Raw genomic sequence first — 23,616 nt, 5'->3', positions numbered from 1 at the left:
GGGTCGCGGTCCGAGGAGAGGAGGTTAGCGGCGAGTTGCGTCCAACCGCGGCTAAACGAAGCAGGGAGATGGAGGCCTAGCTGGTCCACGGTGCTTCGGGAGAAACCTCTGGTGATGCGTCGACGAGAAAAAGGCTGAGAGGAGCGAAGCTGTCCGCAAATGCCTCGTAGCGTGGAAAACTACTTAACTGTAGTTAAACTTTGCAAAGGTTTAGAATCAAAACCACTATATCACTGAAACCTAGCGGGTCGTTCAAAAGTTCGTCCGAAACGAATTTGAACAGGCTGTTCTCAGACAATAGCGGTTAGTCTCAACACTGTAGCGAGCGTGCCTACAGTCCTTCCGACCACTCCAGTAGTCAGAACATGAGAGAGTGAATCGAGGCGCTCTCGATACAGTTAAAGCAGTTCCACTTTACGTCACATCCGGGTGGAGCGCGCAAGGAATTGTGGGATTGTTATGGGGCGCTGGCAAGTTACCAACATAGGCAACCTAGGCAATTGCCTAGAGCGCAAAGTGTGCCCAGGGGCGCCAAGGGCGACCAAAACCCCACCGAAAAGGAGGGATGGAGTTATTGAATCGAGATGTTACCAAGTGCATCAGTGGTGTACAGTGTTTTCCACCACTGTGCTGCCGAACTCTAGTACCGCGGAACACTAGTGTGCCGTGAGAGATCACCAAGTGTACCGTGGAAAATTATAGAATGACTGTATATTGTAAATATTGGCAACAGCGTTTTAGTTTCAGTCAACATTTTCTATTGGTGATGTGCCTTGAGATTTTTTCATTGACAAAAGTGCGCCCTGGCTCAAAAAGGTTGAAAAACAAGTGTAGCCTACGCAGTAGTGGTCGGTGATTTCCTTATGCCTACTAAAAATGCACAATGATAGGTTATAAGGGGGCGGGGGGAGCAGTGTTCATCGGGGAATGAGAATGGCTATCCACTGCAAAAAGTAGCCCAGACTACAAGTGCTTAAATGAAGAAATCCAAACTCTCGGGTGCGCAAGGGCACAAACAAAGGCTACAGGAAGAAACAAATAGAGCCAAGTATAGAGGTAAGTCTGATCTAATCTCTCATATTAACCATTATAGTGGCAAATTAATATTTTAGATGCCTGAATCAATGTCTGCCTAGCTAACTAGATGCAAACAGCAATAGACTTCAATAACAAAGTACCCATAATAGCACTTTTGTTTGAAAATACAGCCCATTGATGTCCTAACAGGGTGCTTAAGTTTGCACAATTTAGAATTGTAGAATTTTTTATTCATTTAATTTGTTAATTCTTCAGAGATGACTTAACTTTTAATAGCAAAAAAGAAACTAAAAATAATTTCTTGTTTATTGTCCATGCACTACACTTTGAACAGGGTGCGGAAGAGTTTTTGCCCATTATATGGAGATATGTATTGAATTTGTGTGGTCATTTTACTTTGTGACTCTTTATGTTAATAATGATAACAATAATGAAAAAGATAAAAATGACTTCTTGTTTATTGTCCATGCACCGTACATTGTTTAATAGTAATAGAATAGAGTGATTAGATTAAAGTGTTATTTAGATGTTATTAGAGGGTTTTTTTTTTCTTGGGGGGGAGCGCCAAAACTCAATCTCGCCTAGGGCAGCCAAAGACCTAGAGCCGGCCCTGGTCAGAGGTACCATAATATCACACAGCAGCAGGGATGCGAAGACGATTCAGACCTGAAAACGGCTTCACAATCCCTGCAATCCTTCGTGGAGAGAAAACTAAAGGAGGGATGTGAAAATAGAAGCAGAAACTTGATGAATGACGTCACTTAGGTCAGTCAGGGGGACTGGGTGGTACTCTGGTGTGACCTCGACAGCCACGCAGAATTTACTGCACTGACTTCCTCACCACAGGAGCACCACACACACACACACCTGTACACACAACAGGAATAAATCCAATATGGATTGCACAGCGTCTCTAAATTCCCTTCCGCACCCCAACTGAGCTGATCAGACCCTCAGCTGAGGATGAGAACATTTTCCTTGCTGTAAAACTGTCTGTAGACCTTCAGAGAGCCGAGTCTCTGGGGTCACCACAGACCGAATGATGTCCTTTGCTTTAGTCTCTATAAAATCCCACGGCTGGACCACTGCGCTGAACAGAAATTTAATTTGTCACCACTCACGCACAGGCACACTCCTGTCCGTCATGCAGAGAACCAAATTAAAGCATCCATATGCAATTCTGAAGACTGGGCCCCCAACCTCCTTTTCACACTGGAAAAACAAATATGATTAGAGTGAGACAGGGCATCCTGATGAGCACCGAGAGAGAGAATAAAATAAATGGCTTCACACAGAGGGCTGGACTTACCTGAACACTGCAGCTATTACCGTCACAGCAAAACACCTCAACGGCTATTTCTGACCCATGCAGGAAGGTAATTTCATTTGAGATGAAGGTCTCATGGACAGTAGGACATTATTCCTGATCTACCAGCTGAAGAAAAGGACACACTGGCATGTCCAGGCCTCCATAAATGTATCATATAATCTGCATATTTGTTTGATAACCAGCCTTTTGAATTACAAGAACTGCATGAATTGTTTCTGCTTTTCATGACAAAACAACTTTAGTCCATTAGATGGCAGTAAAACCTCTGTTTCAAATAAAAATTAATTTTTGACTAAAATTCTTTATTTATCAGATATGTGATTTTTTTTAACAGGATCGTTTTTAATATTTAATCTAAATATCTTGCACAAACATGTAGCACTAAATAATAAATAGCAACATGTCTGATAATAATAATGATGATAATATTAATATTCATTCATAATATTGTTATTAACAGAATAACCCTTAGTATAGAGTAGCTATGTGTGATCACTTTTAAAACTAAATTTTCTATATTTCATGCTATATATTGTAGTTTGTTATTGTGTTGCACATATTACAACCCCAATTCCAAAAAAGTTCAATGTTGTATAAAACATAAATAAAAACAGAATGTGATGATGTGCAGATCATGGAAACTATATTTCATTAGAAATAGTACAAAGACAAAATATCAAATGTTGAAACTGAGATTTGTTTTTTTGAAAACTATATGCTCGTTTTAAATTTGATGCCAGCAACAGTTTAAAAAAAGTTGGGACAGGGGCATGTTTACCATTGTGTTGCATCACCTCTACTTTTAACAACACTCTGTAAATGTTTGGGAACTGAGGAGACCAATTTCTCTTTTAGAACCACAGCAATGTTGTCCCATTCTTGCCTGATATACAGTTTCAGTTGCTCAACAGTTCGGGGTCTCCTTTGTCGTATTTTGTGCTTCATAATGTGCCAAATGTTTTAACTGGGAAACAGATCTGGACTGCAGGCAGGCCAGTTTAGCACCTGGACTCTTTTACTATGGAGCCATACAGTTTTAATATAATGTGCAGAAAGCGGTTTGGCATTGTCTTGCTGAAAGAAGGAAGGCCTTCCCTGAAAAAAGATTTTGTCTGGATGGCAGCATATTGCTCTGAAACGTGTATATATCATTCAGCATTAATGATGCCTTCCCAGATGTACAAGCTACCCATGTCATATGCACTAATGCACCCTCATACCATCACAGATGCTGGATTTTGAACTGTGCACTGCTGATAAGCCGGATGGTCCCTCTCCTCTTTAGCCTGGAGGACGTGGTGTCCATGATTTCGAAAAAGAATTTCTACTTTTGATTCGGCAGACCTCGAAACAGTTTTCCACTTCGCCTCAGTCCAACGTAAAAGAGCTCGGGCCCAGAGAAGGGGGCGGTGTTTCTGGATATTGTTTATATCTGGTTTTAACTTGCATTTGTGGATGCAGTAATTAACTGTTTTCACAGACGATGGTTTTTGGAAGTGTTCCTGAGTCCATACAGTGATTTCCACTACAGACACATGTCTGCTTTTAATGCAGTGTCTCCTGAGGGCCTGAAGATCACAGGGATCCAGTGTCAGTTTTCAGCCTTGTCTCTTGCAGACAGAGATTTCTCCAGATTCTCTGAATCTTTTAATGATATTATTGACCATAGATGATGTGATCCACAAATTCTTTGCAGTTTTACATTGAGGAATGTTATTCTTAAATTGTTGTGCTGTTTGCCCATGCAGTCTTTCACAGAGCAGTGAACCCCTCCCCATCTTTACTTCTTAGAGACTCCGCCTCTCTGGGATGCTCTTTTTATACCCAATCATCTTACTGACCTGTTGTCAATTAACCAAATTAGTTGTTTGCTTGTTTTTTACACATTACACAACTTTTCTTCCCTCTGTCCTCACAGGAGCGAAGTGATGAGAACTCCAGCCAGGAGTAGTATCGAATACTAATACTATCGTCAAATCTATAACTATTGACACCCTTTAAGAAAATCAGCAAAGATGAATTTCTAAAAAGAATAATAAATGCACTGAGACATATTTGTCCCTCTTTAAATCCAGACTTAAAACTTATGTCTTTTCCTTTGCCATTGATATTTGAGCGTTTTCAGCCATCATTTTGCAGTTTGTTTAATTATGTATATGTAGGCCTGATGTTCTTTAGTGACTTAAAGCACTTTCTATTGTATTAATAAACTTATCTTGTCTATAGCTTTATTTTTTCAAAGTTTTTGTAGTACATTTGGTGAGAATAATGGCACTGAATTTATTCCATTCAGTACTGTAATTAATATTATTTAAAACTTACTGCTTATTTGCTTATTAATAAACAGCCTATAAATTGGGGGGGGGGTATTTTTTTTAATCATGTATAATGTTTTATCCGTCTCTTCAGTGTTGGATAACAGTCATTTGTACTGAGACTAAGAGCATGTTTTAAAGATATTTATGTACGGTAATTATTTTAACCCTTTCCTCCTTTTCTAACTATCACACTTCTATTTAAAAAGTACATGGATTATCCATGTGTGGAAATACAGTGGGGGGGGGGGGGGAATGGATACATTCACAGATACCTGCATTTAAAAAAAAATCTTCCAATATATCTTCCAGTATATCACATTATAGCAATATTCTTGACAAATTGTTATGTAGTTTAGAAATGCTGCATAATTCAGATCAGTTTTTAAACAGTTAAGGCGTTAGGGATTTTGTGTAGAACGTTTGAACCTGAGACAAACTTAAACAAGAAGATAGAGTCATCTATATCTGCCACCCTATACACCAACTATAAACAAAATTTCAAGATATTATTTGTCACATTTTTCAAGTTCTGCTGCAGGAACCCAACTCAACCTCTTTCCACTGACCTCAGCAGCCCATGGCATAAACCCATCAGACCTTTGGTCCAGTTGAGCTAAACATTAACATTTCTCACATTTCTTAGTATCAAAAGGCACATATACATTACTTAATCAACACATATACCAACTTTCAGGACCAAACTACTCATAGTTTTCAAGTTCTGCTCCAGAAACAAAACCTACCCCTCAGACTAATCTGAGAGACTAAGTCTGAAATTGTTTCCATGGAAACATGAAAAATTTTAATTTCCCAAATTTCTTAGGATGAAAAGGCACATCTATATCACCTTGTTAACATGTACACCAAGTTTCAAATCCGTATCATGAATAGTTTTGGATATATGCTCCGGAAACAAATGTTGCTCTTAGAAACTAAGTCAAAATCTATTTTCTCATCTCATTATCTCTAGCCGCTTTATCCTGTTCTACAGGGTCGCAGGCAAGCTGGAGCCTATCCCAGCTGACTACGGGCGAAAGGCGGGGTACACCCTGGACAAGTCGCCAGGTCATCACAGGGCTGACACATAGACACAGACAACCATTCACACTCACATTCACACCTACGCTCAATTTAGAGTCACCAGTTAACCTAACCTGCATGTCTTTGGACTGTGGGGGAAACCGGAGCACCCGGAGGAAACCCACGCAGACACGGGGAGAACATGCAAACTCCGCACAGAAAGGCCCTCGCCAGCCACGGGGCTCGAACCCGGACCTTCTTGCTGTGCGGCAACAGCGCTAACCACTACACCACCGTGCCACCCCAAAATCTATTTTCTATGTAAAAATTTGAAAAATACTTCTTCAGTAGTTTTAAAGATATGGCATGGAAACGAAAACGTGACCAGACGGATGGACAGCCGGACGGAACCGGTTTGGGCGGAGGATAATTAGGATTTAGTTTAATTACAGTAATGGTGTCTTGGGGTGGCATGGTGGTGCAGTTGGTTAGCACTGTTGCCTCACAGCAAGAAGGTTCTGGGTTTGAGCCTTTCTGTGCGGAGTTTGCATGTTCTCCCCGTGTCCACGTGGGTTTCCTCCGGGTGCTCCAGTTTCCCCCACAGTCCAAAGACATGCAGGTTACTGTGTGACTACTCTAAATTGTCCATAGGTGTGAACATGTGTATGAATGATTGAGAGGAGAGAACCTGTATAATAATCCAGTAGAAGGCAACAGGAAACCTAGAGACTCTGATGGCCGTCAGAGCGGCCACGTCACTGCAGTGATAGATAGATAGATAGATAGATAGATAGATAGATAGATAGATAGATAGATAGATAGATAGATAGATAGATAGATAGATAGATAGATAGATAGATAGTCTTGGAGCTGATTTACATTATTTAATTTTCCTTTAAAAAAAGAGCCTTGATTTGACAGTAGATACATGTGGTGGACATGTGTATGTATACACACACACACACACACAAAAGGGTTAAACATCCTTTAGGGGTGTCAAAATATCTGCCACAGCATGCTTTTGTGGAAATCTGAATTATTCTGAATATAGCAGGAGCAGGTTCTGATCTATAGTAATAAACCACTCTCCTTTTCCTTCTTTATAAAATATGTTGATTAATCTTTTTTTATATGACTATCTTCTAAATGGCATCTGCTTCATTGTGTCATTTTGAGAAATTTACATAAAACTCAGACAAGGTCAAACAGCAGCGAAGTCCCTCATTTACTCTAATCAGCTTTCATTTGCATGGCGATACGCACGCGCGCGCGATATTGACGCTAAGTGAATAAGCGGACTTCTCCCGATTTATTATTATCATTTTTATATATATAATTTTTTTTAGAAGCTCAGAAGAAGCATCATTTGCATGCATTACTTTGATTAACTTAATAAAGGGCCGCGGTTCTTGAGGAAAAAAAAAAAAAAACGGCTCCGTGTTCAGCGCCGCTAATCAATAAAGGCCAATGAACGCACAGGCGCGCGTGCGCGCACACACACACCCCCACACACCCACACACACGCGCGTGCACACACACCTACACACACAGCTGTTTGTCCGCGTGGTGGTTGATGGTGAGGGGTTTACTGCGCGCGCGCTCATCGGGTCACCCGTAAAGCTTATTATAATGTTATTATAATGAGGTTGGACAGAGCCGCGTGCGCAAAAAAAAGAAAGAAAAGAAAAATGCCTCATGACCCTCTGTGACCCCGGGGCCATTCCTCGCCTCGCTCTCCCGGAGTCGATATGAATGCTGAGCTTTAATCTACAGAAAGCATATACATGCATGAAATGATGCGCAAAAATGCAATTTCGGGAAACTTCCAGCAGAGGAGCAACAGCTTTTCTGCACAGTGCCGCATTTCAGATTACAGACAAAATGAGGCAGAAGCGGTGGTGGTGGTGGTGGGGGACCCCAGAATAAATCGGTCATATTTTTGAGGTCGACTCCACTAACAGAAAAGATAAGCGTCCAAACTTTTGGCCATATGCTGTAAATAAATAACCTTATTGCTTTTATAACTTCTATAAGTTTAATATAAACTTATACTGGATAAACGCCATTACTGTGTACTGGATGAGCTGTTTGTAGCCAAGATGTAGATGCAGGAGAAGGTGGGGGTGATTCCAAGTGCCCTGGGTGGACCCGAGATTCAAGGAGAACCAAAACGATCTGGTTCAGAGACACAAAATTTGAACTGGCTCCCCTGAATGGTGTGTAACTGTAGGCACTTTCTGAGAAAAACAAGAACAAGAAGCTTTTATTTATCACACATACACTCAAACACACAGTGAAATGTCTCCTCTGCATTTAACCCATCTGAAGCAATGAGCATGCACACACAGCTATGCTACAGCGCCCAAGGAGCAGTTGGGGGTTAGATACCTTACTCAAGGACACTTCATCCCAACCTTCAGGCCATGGCTGGCCCATGTTAACCTAACCTTTTGGACTGTGGGGGAAACTGGAGCACCTGCAGGAAACCCACACGGACATGGTGAGAACATGCAAACTCCACACAGAAAGGTCCCTGTCGGCCACTGGGCTCGAACCCAGAACCTTCTTGCTGTGAGGTGACAGTGCTAACCGCTACATCACCGTGCAGCCCAAACTGTACCTTTCCTCGTGACTCAGACAGTGCCATCAAGCCTCTAGCTTTAACATGCATCTTTCACTTACAAATGTGGATTATACAGTGGTGCTTGAAAGTTTGTGAACCCTTTAGAATTTTCTTTATTTCTGCATAAATATGACCTAAAACATCATCAGATTTTCACACAAGTCCTAAAAGTAGATAAAGAGAACCCAGTTAAACAAATGAGACAAAAATATTATACCTGGTCATTTATTTATTGAGGAAAATGATCCAATATTACATATCTGTGAGAACATTGCCGCTCATCTGCAGTTTGCTAAAGATCACCTGGACAAGCCAGAAGGCTATTGGAAAAATGTTTTGTGGACGGATGAGACCAAAATAGGACTTTTTGATTTAAATGGATTTAAAGCGTTATGTTTGGAGAAAGGAAAACCCTGCATTCCAGCAGAAGAACCTTATCCCATCTGTGAAACATGGTGGTGGTAGTATCATGGTTTGGGCCTGTTTTGCTGCATCTGGGCCAGGACGGCTTGCCATCATTGATGGAACAATGAATTCTGAATTATACCAGCGAATTCTAAAGGAAAATATCAGGACATCTGTCCATGAACTGAATCTCAAGAGAAGGTGGGTCATGCAGCAAGACAACGACCCTAAGCACACAAGTCGTTCTACCAAAGAATGGTTAAAGAAGAATAAAGTTAATGTTTTGGAACGGCCAAGTCAAAGTCCTGACCTTAATCCAATCAAAATGTTGTGGAAGGACCTGAATGAGCAGTTCATGTGAGGAAACATCCCAGAATTGAAGCTGTTCTGTACGGAGGAACGGGCTGAAATTCCTCCAAGCCGTTGTGCAGGACTGATCAACAGTTACAGCAAACGTTTAATTGCAGTTATTGCTGCACAAGGGGGTCACACCAGATACTGAAAGCAAAGGTTCACATATTTTTGCCACTCACAGATATGTAATATTGGATCATTTTCCTCAGTAAATAAATGACCAAGTATAATATTTTTGTCTCATTTGTTTAACTGGGTTCTCTTTATCTACTTTTAGGACTTGTGTGAAAATCTGACGATGTTTGAGGTCATATTTATGCAGAAATATTGAAAATTCTAAAGGGTTCACAAACTTTCAAGCACCACTGTAACTGTGTAACCAGGAAATTCATTATTGTTTTAACATGAAGTGTGTTTTGCTGAAGTTATAAACTGTTCATTGATGGAAACTTGAGTGCAGAAGTGATCATGACAACTGCAGTCCTAAAGTTAGCAAGTCATCTGTAGTCCTCAGCCATAAATGTATTACTGTAAGCGTCCAGAGCGTCTTCCAAGTGCGACTTTCGACTGTCCATATGGGGCCGTCCTCCATAGGAGTGATGCGATGAGCCTCCAGCCAGACGTAGGGCATCAGGATGGATCAGGCAGGTCCGAGGCGCAGAAGAGGTCAGGATCATCTCAATCTCATAATAACCACTCTTTACAACCACGGTGAGCAGAAAAGCATCTCAGAATGCACAACATTGAAAACCTTGATGCTACAACAGAGCGTCGGGGTCCACTCCTGTCAGCCAGGAACAGGAACCTGAAGCTCATGGGCACAGATACACCTAATCCGGACAGCTGTCGTGGACATATGATGTGTCGTGAGAAATACATTTTTGTTAGTCATTTGATCAGGTTCAAGAGTTTGAAGCACAGGTTCCCGAGCCTGGTCCTGGAGAACTACACGTTTTAGAGTTTTCCCAACACACCTGGTCCAATTAATCAGCTAATTAACAGTAAAAAATATATATATATATATATATGGCTCGATTAATTAGCAAAATATCTCTTCACTGCTATAGCGGAAGGTGGATGACTCTCCAGTGTGTGTGTTTTGTAGCTGGACGTGTTCACAATGCTCAGGGAAACTGATTACACAACAGTGTGGAAGTGAGAACAGAGCTCATGTGCGGAGGCTGAAATATCACCACGCTTTGCAGCATGGAGTCTTTGAGGAAAGGGTGATCTGGGCTTTAAATGTTTGACTCATCCTCTTTTTTTCCTCAATAAATTCAAATTATCGAGTCAGTTGAGCGAAATTAGAGTGCTTTTGTTTTTTATTAGAGCGTATTGCTGTTGGAAAATTACGGATGATCACTCCCGCTCGGGACCGCTATTGTTGTTGCGATCATCGCCTGTCATTCTAAACTTGGCCTAACAAAGTCGCTAAATTGACTCCCTCGCACCCTCATTATGCGCACTGTTAATAACCGCTAATTAACTTTGCTTACGCGCGCGTCGGAAAGCTTGTGCGCCTCCCTCCCTCCCTCCTTTTTGTTCGCTCTTTCAGCCTGAGCAGCATCCAATTAAGTCACAGCAACTGCATGAACTGTCAGCAGCATGACTACCGGATGAGGAGACACCGAGCAGACGGTCAGCCAGGAGTGAAGCCCGAAATGAAACGTTTAATACGCGCGCGACACCGTGTCCAACTTTTTTTTTTCTTTTCTTTCCATCCAAGCAGATCAAAAGTGCGCTGCGTCACTGATGAGAATCACCTCCATGTTTTTTTGATGATTTTGATGTTCCCTGGGCCTACATAAAGCAGATGCGTCTCCGGTCACATCGCTCATATGCAATAAGACAAAAATCGCACGATATTTAATTTAAGTGGGAAAAGGGAATGACATCACTACTCTGGATCCTCATATCAAAGGGATTTCAAAACATCACTGCTGATTTCAATCATGATTGCAATGTTCTATTATAGGATTCATAGAAGTTACAAGGGTAACATATGGTGGTACAATGCTTTATTTTTATTTACATTTACCTACTTTGATCCAAATTGAGCTGATGAAGGTTAAAGGTCTTGCTCAAGGACCCAACTCCACGAAGGCCTTAACCTCTGAGCCACGTGCCTGACTCCATCCTTGGGATATAGTTTAAGAAATTCATATATAAAGCAACTTGGGTACATTTCCTCCCAGTTTTCCAGTGTTATAATGTGCTACTCACAAGTTGGGCTGATCTGGCGTCCCAGAGCGAGTCCTGGAGTCTCTGGATCAAATACCAGGAAGAATTATAGAATTTCTACATATTTAACTATAAAGAAAGGGATACAATTATGACCACGGTATGAAGCAAGGCAATATCCAGCAGCATTGTCATGGAGTATGAGATACTCTTAGTCTTCTAACATAACAATCTGAACCTTTTTGTTGTTGTTTGGAGTCAGATGTGCAGTGCTTGGAAAACATCATGAGCAAATCAGACATGAATCTGATATTAAAGCCAAAATTCTAACATGGATCCTGTTTCAGTACACAAAGTCTGACCTTTTGAAATCACAAGAAAAAGTAGCTGGATGGTCAAAATCAAAAGCGGACCCTATGTGATGCCTCTCTGTGTGTGTTTCCTAATATCCAAAAGGACACAGCTCCAAACACAAGCCTGCGACTTCTTAGAAATCTCTGAGATGTTTGTGATATTCTGAGAAGTTAATTACGGATTATAATTCATGCAGATGCAATACATCAATGGATGTTAATCATCACTGGAATGTTGCAAAACAAATCCCTTCTGGATAAAGACTATACAGCAACTACGAAAGCAAAAGCAAAAAGAAAAGATGACATAATTATACATTTTAAACCAAGGAACATATGCAACCCTGTCCTTACCATGCCAGACTCAGTGTTCCTGGGTTATAGGCTCTGGATCAACCAGAACCCTCAAGTTGAATGAATGAAGTTCTATAAATAATTAAATGAACACATGCCACTGCCTAAAGGCTCTCATCTCATCTCATTATCTCTAGCCGCTTTATCCTTCTACAGGGTCGCAGGCAAGCTGGAGCCTATCCCAGCTGACTACGGGTGAAAGGCGGGGTACACCCTGGACAAGTCGCCAGGTCATCACAGGGCTGACACATAGACACAGACAACCATTCACACTCACATTCACACCTACGCTCAATTTAGAGTCACCAGTTAACCTAACCTGCATGTCTTTGGACTGTGGGGGAAACCGGAGCACCCGGAGGAAACCCACGCGGACACGGGGAGAACATGCAAACTCCACACAGAAAGGCTCTCGCCGGCCCCGGGGCTCGAACCCAGGACCTTCTTGCTGTGAGGCGACAGCACTAACCACTACACCACCGTGCCGCCCCTAAAGGCTCTATCATCAGTAGATATTCCACATGAGAGGCCACTGCATTATCTTCCCACACTGACAATAAGGATGTATTCATCCACATGTTCCCAACCCTGCTCCTGGAGAAACACATTTTAGGGATCACACCAGGCCCAGGTCCAGGCTTTGGAACCTGTGCAGCAGGTTATGCAAAACTCCCTGCACATCTCATCTGCAATTTATGTTTGAGCTGCCAGCAGAGGGCGCTGCTTGCAAAAAAAAAACGAAAAAAAAAAAAAACGAAGCACTTCGAGTCTTTGAGCTCCTGCAGACATGAAATCAGTGATCACCAACCTTCCAGGAGATCCAGCTTCCTCCAGAACTCCGGTCCAAATCCATAAATCCGACATGTGCTTCAGATAATCAGTGGACTTGATTAGCCGGATCAGCTCTGCTGGGTTTGGATTGGAAATGAAATCTGTCGGAAGGAACAGAGCTGCATGGTGATCACTGAGCTGAGGTGGTGTTTTGTTTTGGTTTTTTTCCCTTTTAACTTTTCACACGACACCATCTAAAGACGTTGTTTTGTTTTATGAATTTCCTCATTAAAAGCTATGAACAGGCAAAAAATGTCAGAAAGTGAGTTAATGCAGAAAATTGATCTGTTAAGAAGCTTGGACAGTAGAACTTTATCTATAACTATCCCTTCATACTTCTCAGGATTTTCCAGGCTTGTGTAAGAGCAGAGCCTTCCTGGTGGCTGGACAACAAACAACAACAACCCGCATCAAGTACAATGCATCATGCATGACGTCATTATTATGAATATTCTTACTGATGGTGTGGTACCATCAATGTTTGGTTTTACCTGTAGTGTGTGTGTGTTTAACCTGGGAAAATCTTTGTGCTGTGCCTTTAATGAGCTTTTAAAGCAGATCCAGTCCTGCACCTCACCTCAGTTTCGCACCTTGATTTCTGAGAGTGCACAAAAAACAACAACAACAGCCAGTATGGTTTACACACCACTCATAACACTAGATTGTTGTACAAATTATCAAGTTAGTCTTGTTGTGAAAATATGACACCCGGTAGCATCAGGGGAATCGGAGGAGAGGGAGAGTGACGTGCACTGGCGCAAACAAGTGGCTCGCGCGCCTTGCACCAAATACACCAGTGGAAATGAAATATGCGAAAATTGCGCTTTTTCTCTTTTCTCTCTCTCTCTCTTTCTCTCTCCAACGTGTGTGCTTGTAATTAGTGCATTTAAACAAAGCGCGGATATCCTGCTGGCGGTAATAGTCCCTGACATTTCTTTTCTTGGGTTAATAACAGACTGCGGATAAATGAATCAAATTGTGGCCCCAAATTACATAGCGACTTTAAATACGGGTCTGCATTGCGCGGCTGTTTGGGACCAAGGGGGGAAAAAACGTTTTATATTGTTATTATTGTCATTAGTCTGTTGATCTGTTTTACAAATGCCCCAGAAGTTTAGAGCAGGAGTGTATTTGTGGCACAAATATACTGCCTGCTTCTGGATATGAATTCCATCGACTTGTGAATAACTGTAAATGAAGGACAGACTGTGCGCAATCACAGTGCGCAAAAAAATCAAACATTTAAACTGTTTTTTGTGGGGTTTTTTAAAGCAAACCGTGGTCTAAAACAGGCAGGTCATCTCCAGAGGACAAAACTCAGGTCAGAACATTGAGTGTTTTCTCAATGTTTCATAATTATTTCTTGATGTGCCTCTTCTCAGGCTGTAACAGAGCTGCGCAATTCCTTACCGCTAACAGGAGAGAGCAAATTGTAGCTTGTTGAAGTTTCAGGATTGAATTCTGGGAGAAAAAAAAAAAAAAAGATCCTTTTGTGCTGGCTCGGACGGGGTCAGGCCATCCTCAGCAGGTTAAATAGACTTCTCAATCAACCTCTCCAGGCTCCTGAGTCCAGTTACCTGCAGCCCATTATCACCACCTTCGACCATCTGAGACTAGCTGATCACTTCAGAGAGGACAGGCTGGTGAGGAGGGCCACCAGGTTGTACAAAAGGGCCCCCAGGAGCACTCAGATGAAGCCTTCGCTCAGTCACACCTCATGCGTAATTGATTATTTTAAGATAATGAGATTACACCATGTACAGTGTATTCCCAGAACGGGAATAACAGAATGACACCTATATTTGATTAAATGATTAGGAAAATTTATTTTAGGTTTTGGGTACATTTTTTTGAAATCCAGTCCAGCAGAACTATTCAAATGGGAGGATGCATCCTAACACTTAAAAAAAAAAAAGTCATCTAACAATAATAGTAATAATTATTGTTGTTGGTGATGTGGAATAAATTAGGGTTGGGTTCTTTTTCAGAATTATGATATGTAATTTTGGGTGAAAAGTTTTATATATATATATTATATATATAAAATAATGATTTTTTTATAATCATAAAATATTTGGGTATATATCAAACGTATGTTGTGTATAATAATAATAATAATGATTAATCTAGGCTATTTTTTATTATTTAAAATCTCATCTCATTATCTCTAGCCGCTTTATCCTGTTCTACAGGGTCGCAGGCAAGCTGGAGCCTATCCCAGCTGACTACGGGTGAAAGGCGGGGTACACCCTGGACAAGTCACCAGGTCATCACAGGGCTGACACATAGACACAGACAACCATTCACACTCACGGCCAATTTAGTCACCAGTTAACCTAACCTGCATGTCTTTGGACTGTGGGGGAAACCGGAGCACCCGGAGGAAACCCACGCGGACACGGGGAGAACATGCAAACTCCACACAGAAAGGCCCTCGCCGGCCCCGGGGCTCGAACCCAGGACCTTCTTGCTGTGAGGCGACAGCGCTAACCACTACACCACCGTGCCGCCCCTATTTAAAATCTCATTGTATATTACTTTAATTACTCCACCAGTACAAATAAAACAGAATCATGAATTAAACACAGCACACACACCTCTGAATATCAAAGATCTGAGATCATACTGTTTTATCTGATGGAAAAATGCTGCTAGTTTGGTGTGACTGAACTGTGAAGTCTGGACTAGTGTGTGTGTGTGTGTGTGTGTGTGTTAGGCCGGTGAACTTTAAATGAGAAAACTGAAAGATCCCCCTTTTCCCCCGGGAGCCAATCAGATTGTCGCTCCACGTCAGTGCGGCGGAATGGAGAGAGGAGCTGCAGCGCTGAGGAGCTCCACACTGTACACACACACACACACACACACACTCTCTCACACCCTCCTGAGAGAGAGAGAGAGAGAGAGAGAGAGAGAGAGAGACCTCGGGTTACAGGCGCAGAGGGAGTGTATCGCGCTCACACACGCTGGAACTTCACTGAAGGCAGAAGGCAGAAAAGAGGAAAAGAAGCTAAAATATCCAGAGAGAGATAAAATGAGCAGTCAGTTCGAGGACGATGCGCGCGACAGAAACGAGTGTAAAAGCAAATCTCCGACTGTCCTCTCCTCCTACTGTATCGAGAGCATTCTGGGCCGGAGGAGCCCCTGCAAAGTCCGACTGGTGGGCTCGCAAAGTTTAACAGCGCGGCTGGAGCATGAGCAGCCTTCTGAAGGTACCATACACACACACACTCCTTAAGATCTGCACTCACGCTAAAAACGAGATTTAATAATAATAATAATAATAATAATAATAATAATAATAGATTTCAGGAAGCATTTAAACCACTTTGCAGCGACGTTCCTGGAGATGTTCGAGCAGTTCTGCTTGTGAAAGAACCCAAAGAACCACTAAAAACACCCTGCTGTTTGATATCAGACAAAACTAGAACCAGATGATAATCTCGTGGACCTTCTCCCCCCCAGCCTGTCTGGGTCAGATCAGAACCGCATCATTTTAAAGCTTTAAAGAAATCAGGATATCAGACCAACTCCAGAACTCCAGGAGCTGTGTTTGGTTAGCTATCTCACATTAAACACTGCGAAAAAGGATAACGTTAATACCTAATAATAATAATAATAATAAATTGTATTATTATTATTATTATTATTATGCAAACATGTCTTTATGTCGGACTGGTTTTATTTTAACGAGAAAATGAGACTCGAACTACACTGAAGTTGTTGTACTGTTTGAAGTGTTTAGGAGCTTAAAAGCAAACTTTTAAATCATGTAAAAATATTCCCTTCTTATGGAAATGAGAGAAATATTAAAAACGGCTTTGCTATAAACTTTTGAGGAAACTGATGAATTGTAATATAAACAAACAAACAAACAAGTTTGGTTTTGTTCGCTGGATTTAAAAACAATGATTTTAGAAATATTTAGTTTGAAAAAAAAAAAACCTAATCAGAGGTGTGTGTGTGTGTGTGTGAAATGATTTTTTTTTTTAATGGAAAAATGCTTTGCCCCAGAATTAGCATGAGCTAATTTGCACCTGTGCAAGAGATAAACAGGAATAAAACTAGGCTTCTTCAAGACTGAAAACATGCAGGTGTGCTCTTTTTTAATATGTTAAAATGTATATTATTATTATTATTATGTCTCAGTTTCCAGCAAAGAGCTCTCCTTTGACTCGGACCTGCACCTTCCGCCCAAACTGCGGCGGCTCTACGGCCCCGGAGGAAAATACCTGGACACCAGCAGGGTGTTTCAGGAGCCCGGGGAGAAAGGGGAGCTCGGCTGCGAGGGGATGAAGATCAGCCAGGCGCCGCAGGTCAGCATCAGCCGGAGCAAGTCGTACCGGGAGAACGCGCCGTTCAGCGCGCTGGAAGAGGCGCGCGGCAGCCCGGAACTGGCCGAGCTCGGAGCGCTCAAGTTCGAGGAGGACGCGGTGAAAGAGGAAGAGGAGGAGGAAGAGGAGGAGGAGGCGTGCGGAGCCGAGCATGGCCTGTCGCCCAAGGACGAGCCGAGCCCGCGCAACGACGCAGACGTGAAGGACGGAGAGGACAGCGTGTGTCTGTCTGCGGGCAGCGACTCGGAGGAAGGCATGCTGAAGCGGAAGCAGAGGAGATACAGGACCACCTTCACCAGCTACCAGCTGGAGGAGCTGGAGAGGGCTTTCCAGAAGACCCACTACCCAGACGTGTTCACCAGGTACACACACCTACCCAATAATAATAATAATAATAATAATAATAATATTATTATGTAGTCGTGGATAAAAAATATTTCGATAAGGATAGGAAATTCTACATCCTCACATTTCTACAAAAACAAGAAAATAATATAAAATAAGCTACATAATATAGCTTAGCGCTCGTTCATAAATCTCTAACCTAAAAATAAAAATAGGGGTTTTATATTACAATTCATCTAGATACTCCCAGGGCTCCCTTGCAAAAGAGATTTAATATCTCAATGGGATATCACCTGGTAAAATAAAATAAATTAAATAAAGGTATTTATAAAAAAGGTCCACTCTAATAATAATAATAATAATAATAATAATAATAATACATAAATATAGATGATCACAGCCCTACAACGTTACAACAAAAACTCACTGTGGATTTTGTGCTGGTTTTCAAGAATACATCGAGCTAGAAATCCACTAAACTCAAGATTAAACACCATCATCCAAACTGCGCGTTTAATTCATACAGCTTATTTACTAGATACACGTCCATTTGTTGCCGTTTTTCTTTTTTTTAATCTTATTTTAATAATCTGGAGATATTAAAGCAGTGACTTTCTGTAAATCTGTACAACACGAGGTTGTAAACCGCCAGAATTTGGGAGTTTAATTCATCAGGAAATGCAGCACGGGGAAAAGATCAGTTCGGAACATTCTCCTGGAAAAAAAAAAAAAAAAAAAGTGTGCGAACACTTTTCACTAGATCTCTCCCAGCTCACATATTTTACTGAAGCAAATCATTTTTATATCAATATAACAATTGTTTTTAAATAAAAATAATAGCAATAAAAACGTTTCCTTTCTCTGATAAATCGGTTGACTTTTGGGTTTTTTTTTTTAAATTGAAGTGGCAGTTGTTGTTCCCCCCCCCCCCCCCCCCTTTTTTTTTTGTTCATTGTAATTGCCATCCCATCCCTGCTCGACAGAAAGTGGTGAACAGGGATGCGGTTCCTGTTTGAATAGACATTATTTCCGTCATTATGTAGTTAAAGCTTTCAGAAAGGAGAGAAGAATTGAAGAAATGATTTGAGAGAGAGAGAGAGAGACTTTGAAAGAAAAAAGTCCTAATTCTGTTTAATGGCCTCTGTTTCATTTAGTGTCCGACTACATTTTTCTGAGATTGATGTCAACTCACCCCCCTCACTCTCTGTGTGTGTGTGTGTGTGTGTGTGTGTGTGTGTGTGTTTCAGAGAGGAGCTCGCCATGCGGCTGGACCTCACCGAGGCGCGTGTGCAGGTAATTAGATTGACGAATTAGCAGTACACACGTCAGATCATATTATTATTATTATTATTATTATTATAATACTACACGTGCAAACCCATTCTTTCCAGAAATTGACATTAAATCATTCAATTATTTCCTGAGACTGTGCAATACAAGCAGGTTAACCCACCCTTTGCAAATATTTTATTCCCTTTCTAAGCACTGAAAGAAAAAAAAAACCCAATAATCTTTGTAATTAAACAGGAAATGAGGAGGGGCGATTATTTCAGGATATTAAAGTAATTACAGGAGGACAGGGTCTCAAAGATATTTAAGGGGGGGGGGGGGGAAGAATGGCTCGTGCATATATTATATATTATATTATAATATTATATAACATAATAAGGTCTATACAGTAAAAGCTACCTACATTTAGACGGAGTGTATTTTAGTAGAGCGTAAAGATTTCCGACAATTGCGGGAAATAGTGCCAAGCGACATGTGCTATGTCTGGCTAATGGCCTATATTTAATTTCATTTGAAAGTGTAGCCTTCAGCTGTGTTAAACGACTCCCAGCGTCGCGGCGGAGATCTCTCCTGTTATCGAAAGTTATTACATGCAATGGAGCGAGCGTTTTAACGGCAATTACGCGGACGCGCGCGCAGTTCGTAAAAGCGCACTTAGCGCAAGAGCAAACACTGCTATTCCAGCGAGAAAATGGTGTTTGAATTCTCATCACCCCTGTACGGGAGGAGGAGGAGGAGGAGGAAGAGAAGGAGGAGGGTGCGAGGATAATGCTATTTGATTTCCCATTTTGTGATTGCAATAGACCAGCATTGATCCGATGCTTTGCACTTGGAACAAGTGAGACTATTAAAGGTGTTTGTCGCCCCCTCCATCCCTCACCACTACCACCCCTCCTCCTCCTCCTCCTTCCAATCCTGCCTATTCAAAGCTTGCATGATCAAACTCAACTCCCATAACCAAAGAGACAGGACAAACACATGGCAGGGTTATTGCCAACATAAAACAACAGATGTCTGTTTGGGACTGCGGATGAACAAATCACTTAATGGGCTCGATCAGGAGGTGATAAAACTCATAAATTCCCCAGGGGCCCTGTAATGCAAAAGAGACTGTGTGTGTGTGTTATAGAGTCACTATTGACAGTGTCCTCATTGCGAACACACTGGTCTCCAGGCCCTGGCACTGTCGCAGCCCATACACACCAGCGATGGTTTGGGGCACCCGTGGGAAAGTTAAATACCCTTTCAAAGTTACTTGCATCTTCAGGAATTTTCATTTAAAGCGTATTAATTGTTACTGGCCCCTGTTCAAGCCGTTATTCCCAAACCCTTTGTGAACAAGTCTCTTAATTACCGCACTCCACCCCATTCTGTCCCCCCCCCCAAGATTTTAATTAGCAAAGTTAGGCTAACGGATCATAAGGGAGTGAGGCTGAGGGTCATGTAATTACCCTTGACTTTCCGCCTATTTGTCACCTCATTAAAGTGAAGCAAATATTGCACACGGATTACAGTGTCGAGCTCAGACAAGCGTGCAGAGAGACACACAGTTCGGAATACAAAGTGAACCCATCGTGAGACGACCAGACGATACGAATCACAATATAAGAAGATAAAGATTTTTCCAAAGTAAATGGCCATCACGCATGTCCGTTAACAAAGGCTGGTCTTTGTGTCCAGGTGTGGTTTCAGAACCGGAGAGCAAAATGGAGGAAGAGAGAGAAGGCAGGAGTTCAGTCTCATCCTCCAGGTCTGCCCTTCCCTGGTCCCCTAGCAGCAGCTCACCCTCTGAGTCACTATCTGGAGGGAGCCCCGTTTCCTCCTCACCCACACCCGGCTCTGGAGTCGGCCTGGACCGCCGCTGCAGCCGCCGCTGCATTTCCAGGACTGGCGCCACCACATAATAGCTCCGCCCTTCCTCCTGCCACGCCCCTCGGCTTGGGCACCTTCCTGGGCACCGCCATGTTTCGCCATCCGGCTTTCATCGGACCGACTTTTGGCAGGTAGACTGGCATGATGAACAAACTCGCTGCAAAATGTGTAACATTTTCATTTTCCTCTGAGGCTGTATAGCAACATCGGCATGATGATGTTATCCTTCATCATTATTTATTTTTAGAATTGTCTAATCAAGCTCGCCTCTTCTGCTCAGACTTTTCTCCAGCATGGGTCCCCTGACCAGCGCTTCCACGGCCGCTGCTCTCCTGCGCCAGGCCACGCCGCCGGTTGAAAGTCCGGTGCAGCCGCCCGCGGGCCTGTCGGACCCGCCCACCGCATCGGCCTCTTCCTCCACCTCCACGGCTGCCGACCGCCGGGCCTCGAGCATCGCCGCGCTACGTCTTAAAGCAAAAGAACACTCGGCTCAGCTCACTCAGCTGAACATCCTGCCCACCAGCGCTACAGGGAAAGAGGTCTGCTGAAGCGGTCACTCTGAAAAACAAATCCCTTACTGAAAAGAAAAGAAAAAAAAAGAATAATAAAGCATGACCAAATCCACAGTGCAGCAGCACACAGGCGAGCTACAGAACCCGAGGCCTGGAGACCTGATGCACAGTTACAGCGCCCATCTTCTGCACATCCTCCATCAGCGACCTGAACCCCAGTCTGCAATGTAGCTCCGCTGCCAAGCGACAGCCAATGAAAATGTACTTAGGAAAGCTACTCCAATTTAGGCTGTTTTTTTTTTTTTTTTTTGGGGGGGGGAGGTCTGGAATATGGGGACAACAGTTACACACACACACAGCACTAACTTCTCCTCTGCAAGAAGCATCAGCTCCAGTGTGGGACCAGAGGAGGGGGTCAATATGCCAAAGGGAACTGCTAGAACCCTCTAAATCACACATCACCAAATTCATCAACTGAGAAATACAACAAACAAACAAACAAACAAACAAACAAACAAACCACCCACACCCCTGTCCTCTCCATGAAGACTTCTCGTTCATGCCTTGTGTTAAATATGATCTTCAGGGGGAATTAACAACCAGTTTCTTCAAAGTACAATGATGGAGTTCAGATTGCTTGCTCATTGATCTGTTAAAGAGTAGCCTATTTGTACACACACACACACACACACACACACACACACACACACACACAAGCACAGTCAAGATGATTAATTGAATATGGGGGGGGGGGGGAACCTTAAGCTTAAAAAAGGTGTACACTTGAAAACATTGAAATTCAACTTGATGTAGTATTGTATGAAATGAATGTTTCCTAGTAGAGCTCAACTTATGTTCATTTGACAGAACTTTAGGTTAGTTAGATGATTATTTATGTCTACCCTGTGGACTGTTCAAATCCACAGCAGGACACACTGATGTTCCACGAAAGACTCTTCTGGGTTTTGTTGTTGTGGATTTTTTTTGTTTGTTTTTTTTTGCAAAGCCAAGCATAATAATAATAATAATAATAATAATAATAAAAGTATGAATAAATATGCTGGATGAATCTGATGAAATGGAAACCCTAACAATTATTTTTACAAAACATTAATTATTATTAACAAATATAGGCAAATAATAATAATAATAATAATAATAATAATAATAATAATAATAATAATAAAAACATGCACAATGTACAGCATGCATTCAAAAATAAAAGCAATATAATTTAGGATTTATTTGTTCCAAGATGAATAACACGTGCTTTCATTTGAACTCATTTTAACACGCTATATGGATGCGTTAATATTATGTTGATAATTATAAATATAGCCAGTATGGGAGAGTTTACAGATTAGTCGTATGACTATATTTTTGAGGAGTTATTTAATGTACAGAAACAATGGGCCAAGCTTAAGCTCAAGATTTTACGCAGGAGGAAGAAGAGGAGGAAAAAAAAGAAAAGGTGGCCGCAATATTATTATTATTATTATTATAATACTGAAAATGATTTGGTCGTGGTGGTGGTGCATTAAGGTGTTAAAAAAAAAGGTGTAAAGGGATGATTATTCGCTCCATTAGCCGTGCTTATATTCATGGTGCTTTTCAGTTCCACCTGTTAACAAAACCCGCCTGGAGAAGTTTCAGAAGCCGCAAAATGAACTCGACATGTGTAATGCCGGATAAGTCGCGGCGAGTCTTTTCTTATTAATGAAGTAACAACTGGTTGATCAGAATGTCTTTTCTCTGGGTTTAGTCCCCTCCCTAAAATCCTCTGGGCTGGATCGCGATGCCATTACAGCAATCAATGCGGCTCCTTTCAGCCAAGCCGTTTTGACCCGTCCATGGTGCTGAAGCAAATCGCGTGAAATTACCTCTAGGATTAATTTTCCCTTCTTTTTTAATCGCCTACTCGCGGTGAAAAGAGTTCCCTTTCCTTGTTTTACACCCACTAATCCGACTCATTTCGACACCACAAACAAGCAGGATCAGTGGAAATGGAAATAAAGCTTTATGAAGATGGGTTATAAGAAAGAAAAGGTCTCTTTCTCGACATAATTTATTCTCACTAACTCCTTGCGCGAAGGACCCCCACCCCTCCCCTCCCTCCAGACTCCTAGAAGTCCGTATTAAACATTTGACATGCCATGCTGCCTGACAAGAGCAGGAGAATATGTTCAAAGGGGCATTAAGGAGAGAAGAAAAGAAAAGAAACCCATTTTCTTGGCAGCTCCAGCATATGAGGACTATTAGAATTGAACAGGGAGCAGGGCTGGAGCACTTCATCTCTATACACTCCTAATTCTGTGACTTCTTGTAGGGCTTAAATTTAGAAGACTATCAAGAATTTATTATTATTGTTATTTTTTAAATTGATGGTGGTGGTAGTAGTAGTGTGAAGGGTTATAAACGAAATGAGCTCTCAGAACAGGAACTCTCACGAGAGCTGAAGT

The 23,616-nt window shown here is 41.9% G+C and overlaps 1 protein-coding gene across 1 annotated transcript; it reads left to right on the top strand.

The window, feature by feature from the left end:
- The first annotated feature begins 15,702 nt into the window (after positions 1–15,702).
- On the top strand, positions 15,703–22,162 carry arxa (aristaless related homeobox a). The gene is made up of 5 exons (XM_060900823.1): positions 15,703–16,016; positions 16,954–17,500; positions 18,731–18,776; positions 20,454–20,776; positions 20,926–22,162. The coding sequence occupies exons 1-5, from the start codon at positions 15,839–15,841 to the stop codon at positions 21,191–21,193; spliced, it is 1,362 nt and encodes a 453-aa protein (XP_060756806.1). The 5' UTR covers positions 15,703–15,838; the 3' UTR covers positions 21,194–22,162.
- Positions 22,163–23,616: the final 1,454 nt, after the last annotated feature.

Source organism: Neoarius graeffei, chromosome 19 (genome assembly GCF_027579695.1).
Source record: "Neoarius graeffei isolate fNeoGra1 chromosome 19, fNeoGra1.pri, whole genome shotgun sequence".
Lineage (NCBI taxonomy): Eukaryota > Metazoa > Chordata > Actinopteri > Siluriformes > Ariidae > Neoarius > Neoarius graeffei.
This window is presented reverse-complemented; position numbering and strand designations above follow the sequence as displayed.